Source organism: Dendrobates tinctorius, unplaced genomic scaffold (genome assembly GCF_039654945.1).
Source record: "Dendrobates tinctorius isolate UK_male_01 unplaced genomic scaffold, ASM3965494v1 ptg000007l, whole genome shotgun sequence".
NCBI lineage: Eukaryota > Metazoa > Chordata > Amphibia > Anura > Dendrobatidae > Dendrobates > Dendrobates tinctorius.
This window is the reverse complement of record NW_027361675.1, coordinates 49,708,117-49,721,554: the sequence shown is the minus strand read 5'-3', so window position 1 is coordinate 49,721,554 and position 13,438 is coordinate 49,708,117. Positions and strand designations below refer to the sequence as shown.

Here is a 13,438-nt window from a genome sequence, read left to right as displayed (position 1 = left end):
GCGGTTAATGAAATGTGTATTTCATGGTGTATTTTGTGAATTGTATTGTGCACATGGTTTTAATTCACTTATCACTTATGCATCAGCTGCAGCAGGAGAGTAGACGAGATGAAGCGAGTAGCATATGAGTCCGTCATTTCCTCCTGCTCTTTGACCCGTGGAAGCGCTTGAACAGCGCGAAACGGCCGTTGTCAGCTTGTGAACACTCTTGCCACACCACTCTGACCTGACATGTAAATATGTGTCAATAAAGGAGCTATATTTTATCCTGTCGAGTGCGACCTTTCCTATACTTGGATTTAAATTAGAGAAATGTTTGTTCTTTGTTCAGGAACTGTCTTTTTTGGGGTTCATTGTGTCCAGTGAGGGGTTTCGCATGGATCCCAAGAAGGTTCAGGCCATTGTGGACTGGGTTCAGCCTCGGGATCTGAAAGGTCTGCAATGATTCTTGGGATTTGTTAATTATTACCAGGGGTTTATTAGGGGTTCTCACAGGTGGTAAAGCCCCTCACTGATTTGACGCAGAAGGGGGCTGATGTTAAGAACTGGTCAGCCTCAGCGGTAACGGCTTTTTTGTCCTTGAAAAAATGCGTTATGACTGCCCCAGTTTTGGTTCAACTGGATCTGTCTGAACCCTTTGTAGTAAAGGTTGACCTCTCAGAGGTGGGGGTGATGTTATCCCATGGACCTGCCACATTGACCAATCTGAGACCATGCGTCTTCTTTTCTAAGAAGTTCTCCCCGGTAGAAAGGAATTATAATGTGGGCAGTCGGGAACTTCTGGCTTTTGAGGAATGGAGGCATTTTTTTGGAGGGGGTGGCTCATCCTATTACCATGGTGACCGATCACAAGAACCTGGCTTGCATTGAGTCTGCCAAAAGCTTGACTCCGAGGCAGGCCAGGTGGTCGCATTTTTTTCCCCTGTTCCAGTTCTCGATCACTTTTCTTCTGGGATCCAAGAATGTTAAGGCCGATGCCCTGTCCTGGAGTCTGGTTCCGGTTTCTCCACCTGAGTCTCCATCCTCCGTTTTTCAACTTGGGGAGGTGGTGGCTGATGTGTTGTTAGGGCTGGAACGGGAGTTTCGAGATGCTCAGTCTCAAGCTCCCCTGTTTAAACCGGTTGATAAACTGTTTGTTCCAATTTTGACTCTGGGTTCTCCAGGAGTTTCACGACTCAGCTCTTAGTGGACATCCTGGGATCTCGGCTACTTGTGGGGCCATTGCAAGGGTTTTTTGATGGTCCTCGCTTACATCGGATGTGAAAAAGTTTACGTCTGCCTATGGATTTTATCACCAATCTTCCGCTTTCCAAGGTTAATACTGTCATATGGGTCATGGTGGACAGGTTTATGAAACAAGCACACTTTGTACTCTTGGTGGGGTTGCCCTCTGCAGAGACCTTGTCTGGGTTGTTTGTACAGCATGTGGTTCGATTGCATGGTGTGCCCTTAAATTTTGTGTCTGACCATGGAGTACAGTTTGTGTCCATGTTTTGGAGGATGTCACTATCAGGGGGTGTGACCTTTGGCCGCACACGGCTATCACAGTCACAGGGGGCTTATCTTAGTTATCCCACCGCTGGCGCCATGTGATTAAAAACACAGCAGGCTCGTATTGCCCTAACAGTTTACCGCAGGGGGAGTTTATTTTAGTTATCCCACCACTGCCACAATATGTTAAAAGCTGTCGGGATTTATGGATATCCCACTTTCCAGTTCCACTTTGGAACTTACAGCTCTCCTGCGCCCCCTTATCCACAGGTCAGTCAGGGAACTACACCTAGGATTATTAGTCACCGGACAGGCTACTTGTTGTGCACTGGCTATTAGGCCGCTGCAGTGAGGAAATTATAATTGCTTTGGCTGTAGCCACACAATCTGCTTATAACACCCGCTCAGTCACTGCCAGTGCTATCCACCTAGCCAGAACACACTTCGCTGCCACCAGCTTACGATTTCTCTTATCAATATTTAAAATTAATAGAGGGGTTCGAAACCAACCCAAATCAGTTTTGTAATTAGCTTATAGGCACGTGAATTTTTCACAGAGCAAGGAGGCAGAACTAATAAATGTTATAGTTTATTCCCAAAAGTTGGGCAGTGTTTACAGATGATAAAAAGGCTTTACGATATGAGACAATAACAGTATGTACAACGCAACTACAAATAAAAGGGATTTAAAAAACAGAGATACACTTACATATTGCTTAAATCATTTCAGGCAGAACCATGCACGGGAGGAGGAGCCAAACATCACCATTCATTTGAGATCTTATTGCCACGGCATCCCAGGCTAGAATGAGGGAGGGATAGGGGAAAATACCTTATACCTTTGGCTTTGTGACATCACTAAAGGGGCTGGCTTGTGACAGTCCTCCCCTTTCTCAAAGTACAGATTTGGGTTCTGAAAACTTATAACCATCATATCTGGGCTTGAGAACCTAGCAGAATATTGGCAGAACCATCATTCATCTTGTAGTGAAGTTAGCTTTGTAATGATATCAAACACTAGCTGTCTATTCTGCTCTGTTCAGGAGAAATCCATTTCTCTGGTTCTGTTGGAGCTAGAATTAACAAGAACCACTGTAGTGAAGCCCAATCAGTGCGTGTCCCAATGTGTAATTTTCATATTTCTATTATAATCTGGTGGCATTCTATGACCAAGTGATTAGATTCTCATTATTGTCTATGAAAGTAGCTTCACATGGTGGAAAAGAGACAAATGAATTCTTTCTGCTAATTAAGACATTCCTGAGGAAGGAGGGGGGACAGGAAAGAGTGAGTGGATCACACACTGGAGTCTCACATTACAAGGAGTGTATCCTGAGAGATGCAGGCAGAGGAGACAGAAAGCTGCAATGTGTGACAGTCACACAGGGACAAGAACAGGGGGGGTCACTTATATCTGGGCAGCTATGCATCCTTCTAAGAAAGTGTAGAGAATGGAAGATTATGGAATGTTCTGGAGAAATCATACATGATATTTTACATTGTCGCTACAGAGGGTGTTTTGCAAGAGGTTGAGTGTTGAGTTGTACTTTTCATCTGCATATCATCCAGAGACCAATGGTCAGACTGAACGGACCAACCAGTCATTAGAGGAAATTTTGCGCTGTCTTTCCACTGCCAGACAGGACGATTGGTGTGATGCCTTGCCCTTAGCAGAGTTTGCATTCAATAACAGTGTTAACCACTCCACAGGCACCTCCCTTTCTTCTGCAATTACGGGTTCAATCCAAACTTTGGGGAGTTTTCTCGTTTGGACTTCGGTTGCCCTAGGTCTGATGTAGCTGTACAGCAGTTGGAGAATTATTATGGTGGGAGGTCCAAAGGAATATTGGGGAGGCTCAAAAAATGTTTAAGGTTTTTGCGGACAGGTGACGGGCCGTGGGACCTACTCTCCAGGTTGGGGATAAAGTTTGGCTGTCTACTAGGAACATTAAGCTTAAGGTTCCTTCAGCGAAACTAGGGCGTAAGTTTATTGGCCCTTACGAGATCACGGAAGTGGTTAACCCAGTGGCATTTCGTTTCCGCCTCCCATCGTCTTTTAAGATCTCCAGTGTGTTCCATAGGTCCCTGCTGAAACCCTTGGGTGCTGTCGAGGAGGGTCCGTTGGGTCACTCACCACCCGTTTTAGTGGATGGCCAGGAGAAGTATGAGGTGGAGTGCATCATGGATTCCCAGATGGTCCATCGTACCCTCCAGTATCTTGTGCACTGGAAATGGTATGGTCCGGAGGACCAATCTTGGGTTCCTGCCAGATCAGTTCATGCCGATCGTCTGGTGCAGTCTTTTCATGCCCAATTTCCTAGGAAGCCTGGGGGTCCAGTGGCCCCCTGTTGGTCAGCTCAGGGTTAAGATAGTTTGCCTCTTTGGTTCTGGGGTTGCTATTTAATGCTGGTAGTTCCTAGGTCCAGTGTTTGTCATACTTCCGTTTACTCGGTTAGAGGTACCTGACCCATGTTACTCATCTGCAATCGTTGTGCGTGTGAGCTTTGCTGTGTATGGCCTGGTTTGTCCTGACTAGTGCCTCTGTTTTCTGCTCAGTACCGCTCTGTCCTTCCTGATATTCTGACCCCTTGGCTTGTCTCTGATTATTCTTTCGTCTTGCACCTGGTTACCTTGCTCCCATCTGGCTTCTGACACTCTGCTCACTTTTTGACTATGTTACTGTTTTGTGCCCAGTATCCTGTATCCTCGCTGGTTCTCTGTCCTCATGTGTGGCAGCTCCGCCCCCTGTGATCACGTAATCAGCTAGGTTCAGGTCCTGTGCGTACTGAGTGTCTCAGTGCGCAGGTCCTGTGCACACTGCGCACCTCGGTCTCTCCACTCTCTGCGTGCAGGTCTGCGACCCTCATAGCACCCCCTAGGTTTATCCCCAGTGACACACACGGTGTGTCAGTACAAAAGGTAGTGGTAGAGAGGGGGCATAGAGAACAGTTTGTGTGATAAAAGAGTGTGTGTGTGGGGGAGAGGTGGCAAGCATCTTGAATAGAGATGAGCAAATATTTCAATGTTCGGTTCTGATTATGTTCGCCCAATTTGCAATATTCGCCAAATAATTCATCAACTATTCACCAAACACCATTCAGCTCAATGGGAGGCAAAAGCAAACGCATGCATAACACCTTAGAACAGCCCCAAATGCTGCCAAAACACATCAAATGAGGGACAGACACCAGGAAGGTGGCCTCAATTCACCCACAGTAGAAATTGCAGCATGGAAATGCAGCAATCAGCCAGGCATGAGGTATCGGGGTCTGGGACATCATTTACAGCTTTCAATTGAACGTCACAGTAAGACAAGGTGGGTGAGAAATCGGTGTAGGCCCCCTTTGCTGGGAGCCCTGATGCCACATGCAACACCTCTACCTGCTTTCATGCTGAGCCACACTCAGGTGGCACAAACATCAGTTTTGTAGACTACAATTGTCATAAAAATTTAAGGATAGTAACATGGGTAGATGAGTCCAAGGTAGTGGAGGCCTGACAGTCTCAGAAGCCTACTGCTACAGGCAACATGCATGAAGGAGCAGTGTTCACATTTCCAAAAATTATTGGCAGACACCACAAAAGGGGCATCAATTTCATCACAGTAGAAATAGTATAATAGGGACCAACAGGTTTTTCATTACATCCAATCCAGCAGATGGACACCCTACAAGGAGTGTTCACATTTAAAGGAATGAGGACCTTACACCACCGAAGTGGAATCAATTTCACCACAGTAGAAATAGTATAATAGGGACCGACAGTTCTTCCAATAGACCCAAACCAGCAGATGGACACCCAATCAGGACTGTTCACATTTCCAAAATTGGCAGACACCACCAAAGTGGCATCAGTCTCACAGTAGAAATAGTATAATAGGGACTGACAGGTCTTTCACTACACCAAATCCAGGAGATGGACACCCTACAAGGAGTGTTCATATTTTAAAAAATGAGGGCCTGACACCACCGAAGTTGAATAACTGTCATGAGAATAGAAATGGTATAATTGGGACCGACACATCTTCCACTACAGCAAACCCAGTAAATGTAGACCAACCATGCGTGTTCACATTTCTACAAATTTGTGTTAACATCAGCAACAGCAGCAGCAACAGAAGTGATACTAAAGATATCACAGAATGCAGTTTCATGACATTAATGCATCACACTAAAAAATGCATTATCACCTAGTCTGTACAGTCTGCGATTGGGGTGCAAAAACCCTTGGAGATCCATGACTTATTCACCTTAATGAAAGTTAGGCGGTCTACACTTTCAGGGGACAGATGGATGCGCTTATCCATAAGGACACCACCAGCAGTGCTAAAGACATGTTCTGAGAGATCGCTGGCTGCCGGGCACGATAAAACCTCCAAGGTATGTGAGGCAAGCTCAGGCCACTACTCTATTTTGGAAAACCAAAATGTGAAAGGGTCCAAACCCTCCCTGATGGTATTGATATTTAGTTCTAGATACTCCTGCACCATCCTCTCCATTCGTTCACCACGTGTAAGACTGGACTCTGTTGTGCTAGTTCATGAGTTAGTCTAAAAAAAGTGTCAAAGTACTCACAGAAATTGCTTCTTCCACCACTGCTGCTACTGCTGCTAATGTTGTGGCATTGACAAATTGATGGGCCAGAGGTTGGAAATGTAGCGCTTAAATGTGAATTGTGTGCTTCACTGCTGTCTTGGGGAAAGGCTTTCTTAAGATTGTATAAAAGCGTGTTTCGATATTCCAGCATTCGCGGGTCCCTTTTTAGGGCAGGAATCATCTGGCAAAATTTGTTTTTGTAATGTGGATCTAATAAAGTGGCAAGCCAGTAGTCTGCATTATTTTTAATCCTAATTATACGGGGATCATGTTGCAGATAGTGCAGCAAGAAAGAACTCATATGTCAAGCTCTACCATGAGGTCTGAGCCTATTCTGTGTTGGTGGCTGGGTAACAATGAGGCTCGTTTTCTCCGTCTCCTCCCGCCAACCATGAACAAGAGAGAGGAGAGGATTATCCATTTGTTCCTCGGATCTTGCACCTTCAACAACAGTTTATCACCAGTCACCCTCGATCGCAGTAATCCACCCTCCCTTGGCACCCGCCTGTGTGATGACAGTCTTGAACTTAGAGACAATCTTATCCCTTCCGCAGCCTCCTCTGCTTCCTCCTCTTTTTCTGGGACCACCTTTTCCTCCCGCAGGCTATTCAAAGTCTGCCCCAGCATATAGATGACCAGAATAGTGATGCTGATGATGGCGTCGTCCACACTAACCATCTTAGTAGCCATTTTGAAACTGTGCAGAAGGGTGCAGAGGTCCTTAATCTGTGCCCACTCTGTAAATGTGATATGTGCCACATCCGTACTGCATTGGCCCAGGCTATAGGACATTACATACTGTGTCGGAGCTCATTGCTGCTACTACAGTCGCTGCAACATGTGCAGAGTGGAATTCCACCATGTCGGCACATTGCATATCAACCTGTTAACTGGCATGGATAAAGACATCTGTATCAATGCAAGTCGATGAGCAGAGGGGTATGAATGGTGGAAATGAGCACACAGCTTATGTTCTTTCTGGTGCAGCTCACCCAGAACAGTATAGTGGCTGAGATAACTATGTACCACCAGGTTGAGGACGTGAACCATGCAAGGCACGTGTTTAATCTTGCCTCGCCGTAGGGCCGCCATCTTGCTTGCACCATCATCAGACACGGCCTTCCCTGGATGCAGGTTCAGCGGAGACAGCCATTGATCAAATTCAGCCTGGAGAGCTGTGCACAACTCTTCAGCTGTATGACTGTGATATCCAAGGCATATCAATTTTAAGACTGCCTGATTGCGGTGAGCCGTTGCTGTGCAGTACGGAGGTGGTGGGGTTCTCAATGCAATGTTGGAACGCGTGTTTTATGAAGGCAAGGGTTGAGGGCGCAGGTGGAGGCCCTAGAGGAGATAGAGGAGGCAGAAGCAGTGGAGGAAGTGTTAAATATAGAGGTTTGTCCTACAAGCCTTGGGGATTCCAAGACTTGTGGAACAGTGCCTGTCCTCACAGCCACCAGAGTCACCCAGTGCCCAGTCAGCAAGATGTAACGCCCTTGGCCATGCTTACTCGTCCAAGTGTTTGTGGTGAAATGCACCCTGGCAGACAGAGATTTTGTAAAGGAATGGGTGATGTCTTCTACAAGCTGGTGTAGCGCAGGCACAGCTTACTTAGATAAGTAATGGTGACTGGGTAATTGGTACTGGGGGCCTGCGACGGCCATCATCTTTTGGGAATTGTCTGTATCCACCAGGGTGGAAAGGCAGCATTTCCATGGCCAACAAATTGGAGATGTTGGAGTCAAACCTCTTACCTTTGTCATGCGTAGGAGGATACTATCTTTTTCTTGACCACAGCTACGGAACTGTGGGCTGGCTGCAGTGCTGTGAGAGGGCGGAATACGGTGAACCGGACAAACTGCTGGACCGTGAGAGAGGTGCAGGTGGAGATGTTACCATGGATTGAGAAACTTGTGGTGTGATCATTCTCTGAGATTGGTAAAAAACAGCAGGCATGTCTGCTTCCGTTACTGCTGAAGGAGTGCTCTCAGTCAGGGTGACTGGAGCTAGTAAACAACCTGAGCTTGCCAAAGAAAGGTATTGGTGTAGTCTGTCCAGTAACATAAGTTGTCAGTTGCCTTTGCATAGGACGTGACATTGCTTCGCTAGTGCATTCACCAACATTACCACCTACCCCACATACACCTTGAACACCAAGACTAATTCCCCTTCCACCATGGTCTTGCTTTTTCCCAGTCATGTTGCTCAGATTTTGTGGTAGGAACACAGTATTAACTACCAAAAATTAGATTGTGTTAGTCACAGAAAAAAAAATTGAGTGTGGATCAGGCCTCTATAACACACTAGATGCTACAAAAAAATTTTAAAGTCTGGTCCCTTACTGTATGACGTTAATAACAGAAAATTTTTTGAGTCCTCTGGATCAGGCCTCTACAGCTTAATTTCAACCCAGCTAAATGACGAAGTGTGATACAGCAGGTTGGCTAACATTTTGCAACTGAAAAATTATAATTTTTTTAATGTGCCTTAGATCTGCAAGCAGGTTCATATCACTGCCACACAATTACAACGTGGGATACAACAGTCTGTTTCACATTTAGCAACAGAAAAAAATTATAACTTTTTTTTAATGTGCCTTAGATCTGCAGACAGTTTTATATCACCACAGCACTAAATTACAAGGTGGGATACAGCAGGCTGTTTAATATTTTTTCACTAGTTACATGTGAATTGGAATGCTATACATAGGCACTGCTTATATTGTGATCCATACACAACATGTGCCCTGCTGGCTTTGTTTGTGCACCTCAGTATGGCCAAAAATAGAAAAAAAGTGCTGGAAGGTAAATTTAACAGTCACACTGGACACTAGCTACCTACAGTGTCTGACTAATATACAACCACCTAGCTAACTAGCCAAAATGTGGGATACAGCAGGCTTTTTCACATTCACCTACTGAAATATTATTTACAATGCTATACACTTGCCTGGAGCACAATAGAAGCAGTGCACAACACACTTGTATACCAATCCTGGTATGTATGCTCACCGTCACCCCCTTTCCTGGTATGTATGGTACCCTCACCCCCCTTTCCTGATATGCATGGTCCCCTCACCCCCCAATCCTGGTATGCATGGTCCCCTCACCCCCTTTCATGGTATGCATGGTCCCCTCACCCCCCTATCCTGGTATGCATAGTCCCCTCACCCCCCTTTCTTGGTATGCATGGTCCTCTCACACCCCAATCCTGGTATGTATGCTCACCGTCACCCCCTTTCTTGGTATGTATGGTACCCTCACCCCCCTTTCCTGATATGCATGGTCCCCTCACCCCCCAATCCTGGTATGCATGGTCCCCTCACCCCCTTTCATGGTATGCATGGTCCCCTCACCCCCCTATCCTGGTATGCATGGTCCCCTCACCCCCCTTTCTTGGTATGCTTGGTCCCCTCACCCCCCTTTGCTGGTATGCATGGTCCTCTCACCCCAATCCTGGTATGCATTGTCCCCTCACTCCCCTTTCCTGGTATGCATGGTCCCCATACCCCCCAATCCTGGTATGCATGGTCCCTTCAACGCCCTATCCTGGTATGCATGGACCTCTCACCCCCCAATCCTGGTATGCATGGTCCCCTCACCCCCCTTTCCTGGTATGCATGGTCCCCTCACCCCCCCTTTCTGTGTAGCCACGACCAATCAGCGTCGCGGCCCTCTCTCCGCGATTTCGGTTACAGACAGACACGATAAGGCGCTTATATATGTATAGATTATGCTTTGCTTATATAACACCTTATCCGAGCACATTCTCTCATCGCTAATTATTACGGCAATATTTATTTGCTGCTGATATGTTTCCTAATTTAGAAAGTGTGGCACACAGACCCTCAACTCTTTTTGTCAACCCTCACAAATTCTCGGATGAAATATTGGTATGACACAATAATTTGTAAAGTGCAATGTTTGGGAGCAATGCACAACCCCTGGCTTACACGCATTAGGTGCAGTGATGAGGAGACATGGATCAACAATAGGCAGTAGAAGCAATAAAGAGCAGCGATGCCACTTTCTGTACAAAATCTTCTGAATTGACACTCACTGGTGTTGATCCAATATTTCAGCATTTTAGGGCCCAATTTCTAATTACGGTAAGTGTAAATCAGATTCAATGTTATTGGGTTTTGTAATAATAACATCCATTATTATCAGTATAATATATCTAGAAGCTGCAGAAAACACCATGCAGAATGTAATACTTTAGCCTAAGCACCCTGACAACAGCAGCACCTGCTAATTAACCAATCATACAATCCTATTCACAGTATTTTAGATGGCTAAATAGTACAAAGAGCTCTTCCATAAACATGTTTCCAGGAAGTGGAGATAAAATGGAAGTCACTTGTGTCTCCAAATAGACTTGACATTTAAATTCTCATGTCAGCTTACCCATGTTAAAAAGCTCTGTTAATATTCACCAGGGTCTTGCAATAATTAAATTTTACAAAGTTTATTTATATATTTCTGTGAAATATGTAACATGGAACATTTTGTATTGTTTGTCTAAGCTATTTTTTTGCTTTTACAAAAGAGGTTTGTTTTTTGGCATTTACATTTTCATTCCTTGTAAACATTACCTGGAGATCCCAATTGGACAGTTCATTTTAAATAAATGATGCCAAGGAGATGAGTTATCAAAATGTCTTTGTATGTAAACGTTGCAGAATTTGGGACCTGGTTATGTTTGTTTATTCATATGAATACTTGGAAACAGAATGATGTGTGACCAATGGCTTTGTTTATAGTCAAGGTTTATTCTTTTTGAACTGGGGGTAGAAGGTTTGGAATTCTTGTGGTTGTCACACAGCTCCCCACCACTTGTGGCAAATATATACCGTACATATAGAAAGTCACTGTCCAATCAGGTTGTATAGAAAGTAGAAAAAAAGTTTACTCTGTCCAATAAATCACCAGTATATCCAAATAAATAAAAACCTGCACTAAATTGAAATGTAGCAAGGATGTATTGGATGGAATAAACTACTTTTTTAAGTTTTTTTTTTTTTTTTTCTATACAACCCAATTTCTGTGATTTTGTGGCTATTGATTTGAAATTTAATTCCTTGGCTAATTGACATTGCGTCTTCCCTGCTGAGAGAATGCTGCTGTCTGCCATACATTCATGTATACATTAAAAGTCCCCATGGTATGCTAACCTAATTAATGACGGTTGTTAAGATATGCAAATTTAATTTACAATGTTGTATGTACAGTCTACTGAAGGTTTCAAGGTAAATTGTGTTATGTCTTGTAACAGATCATCATGACAGACACCATTTTTGGAAATGGAACCGATCAATGGGTGTGCCCCAATGATAGACAATTAGCTCTCAGAGCCAAGTAAGTCCTTATTTTCTCAAATTCTATTGCCATAAATATAAGTATTTTTAATAGTAGCTCTTTGAATTGTCATTTTATTTGTCTGTTGTATTCATCAAAAGCAGAGGAATAAAGATACCTTACATAATTCTTTTTCTTGATCATTACCAGTTACAATTTAATCCCATTGTTAACATTACTATGACATCATTCAAAATATTCCTATTTTTTATGCTATCATTCTAAATATTCATTTATTGTAAGTTTTCTTTTTTATTAAAATGGTTCTTAAAAAGCACGTATACAAACTATTAAAGGGGATCTGTCAATAGGATCAACCCTCCTAAGCCATTAATATGGGCATGCAGGTCACAGGATCACAGAATGATATCTGCGATACAATGTCTTATTCCAGAGAAATCGGCGTTTTTCCTACATGCAAATGAGCTATTAAGATCTGTTGGCGAGAAGCAGATGTCACTAAGAATCTGGCCAGAGCTTATTTTAGCCCATTCCTGACATTTTATGTACAGTTAACGTCATATGTCATGTCCCTGACTTTGATGTGAGCTCACAAGCCATCATCTGCCTCTAACAGCCAAAAACAGAGCTGCGCTCTGCCCATGGTGGTTAACCTGTTAAATGCTGTTGTCAATCTCTGATCGAAGCATTTAACACACGCTGGTAGGGGGTGCGTCATTTTAAGCGCCGATTGACATGACTGTGATGTGGTTGCAGGTCGCCGATTTCTGCATTGATGGCAATGTATTTTCTTAACCTAAACCACATTTCGGAGGGTTTCAGCTTTCGAAAGAATAATTTACACAACCAATGGATGAATTTAATGTCCGTTTATAAGCTTTTATTTAAATAACATGGATAAGCGACATAACTTCTGTCAGGGAGTGCATGTATGTATGTATGTATGTATGTGTGTGTGTGTATATATATATATATATATATATATATATATATATATATATATATTATACTAGCTGAAGAGCCCGGCATTGCCCGGGCATGGTAACCAACTGTGGTTAGTTATAACAAATTATAATGATTATATTGCACATAAATTGTAGATGTATGTCATCTCCTCCTGTATATAGTGTATATCTGTGAGTCATCTCCTCCTGTATCTAGTATATACCTGTGTCATCTCCTTCTGTATATAGTATATACCTGTATGTCATCTCCTCCTGTATATAGTATATACCTGTATGTCATCTCCCCTGTATATAGTATATACCTGTATGTCATCTCCTCCTGTAAATGTATATACCTGTATGTCATCTCCTCCTGTATATAGTATATACCTGTATGTCATCTCCCCAGTATATAGTATATACCTGTATGTCATCTCCTCCTGTATATAGTATATACGTGTGTCATCTACTCCTGTATATAGTATATACGTGTCATCTCCTCCTGTATATAGTATATACTTGTACGTCATCTCCTGTATATAGTATATACCTGTATGTCATCTCCCCTGTATATAGTATATACCTGTATGTCATCTCCTCCTGTATATAGTATATAGCTGTATGTCCTCTCCTCCTGTATATAGTATATAGCTGTGTGTCATCTACTCCTGTATATAGTATATACGTGTCATCTTCTCCTGCAGATAGTATATACATGTATGTCATCTCCCCTGTATATAGTATATACCTGTATGTCATCTCCCCCGGTATATAGTATATACCTGTATTTCATCTCCTCTGTATATAGTATATACCTGTATGTCATCTCCCCTATATATAGTATATACCTGTAGCCGCGCGGATTTTGTTCGCAGCATGTACACAGCAATTCTGGATTCCCATTAATTGACATTGGATGTGCTCTACATTCCGGATTTGGTGCAATTTTGCGCGTCAAAAACACTGCAGATACGCATCAAAATCCGCAACGTGTGCACATAGCCTTTTGGACTGTGGATCAGGATCTCCAGTCTGTACAGGAATCGGCAGGGTCAGTTGTAGTTTTTAGCTATTTTCCCGAGTAGCTACA

At 43.5% G+C, this 13,438-nt stretch overlaps 1 protein-coding gene across 8 annotated transcripts in view; it reads left to right on the top strand.

Moving 5' to 3' along the window:
• The window catches only part of RPH3AL (rabphilin 3A like (without C2 domains)), a 592,574-nt gene that overhangs the window by 231,539 nt on the left and 347,597 nt on the right, over nt 1-13,438 (top strand). For all 8 annotated transcript variants that reach the window (XM_073574447.1, XM_073574464.1, XM_073574429.1 and 5 more), the window contains one exon: nt 11,361-11,443. In XM_073574447.1, coding sequence (XP_073430548.1) covers nt 11,367-11,443 — 77 coding nt within the window. In that variant the 5' untranslated portion in view covers nt 11,361-11,366. The remainder of the gene's footprint in view (nt 1-11,360; nt 11,444-13,438) is intronic.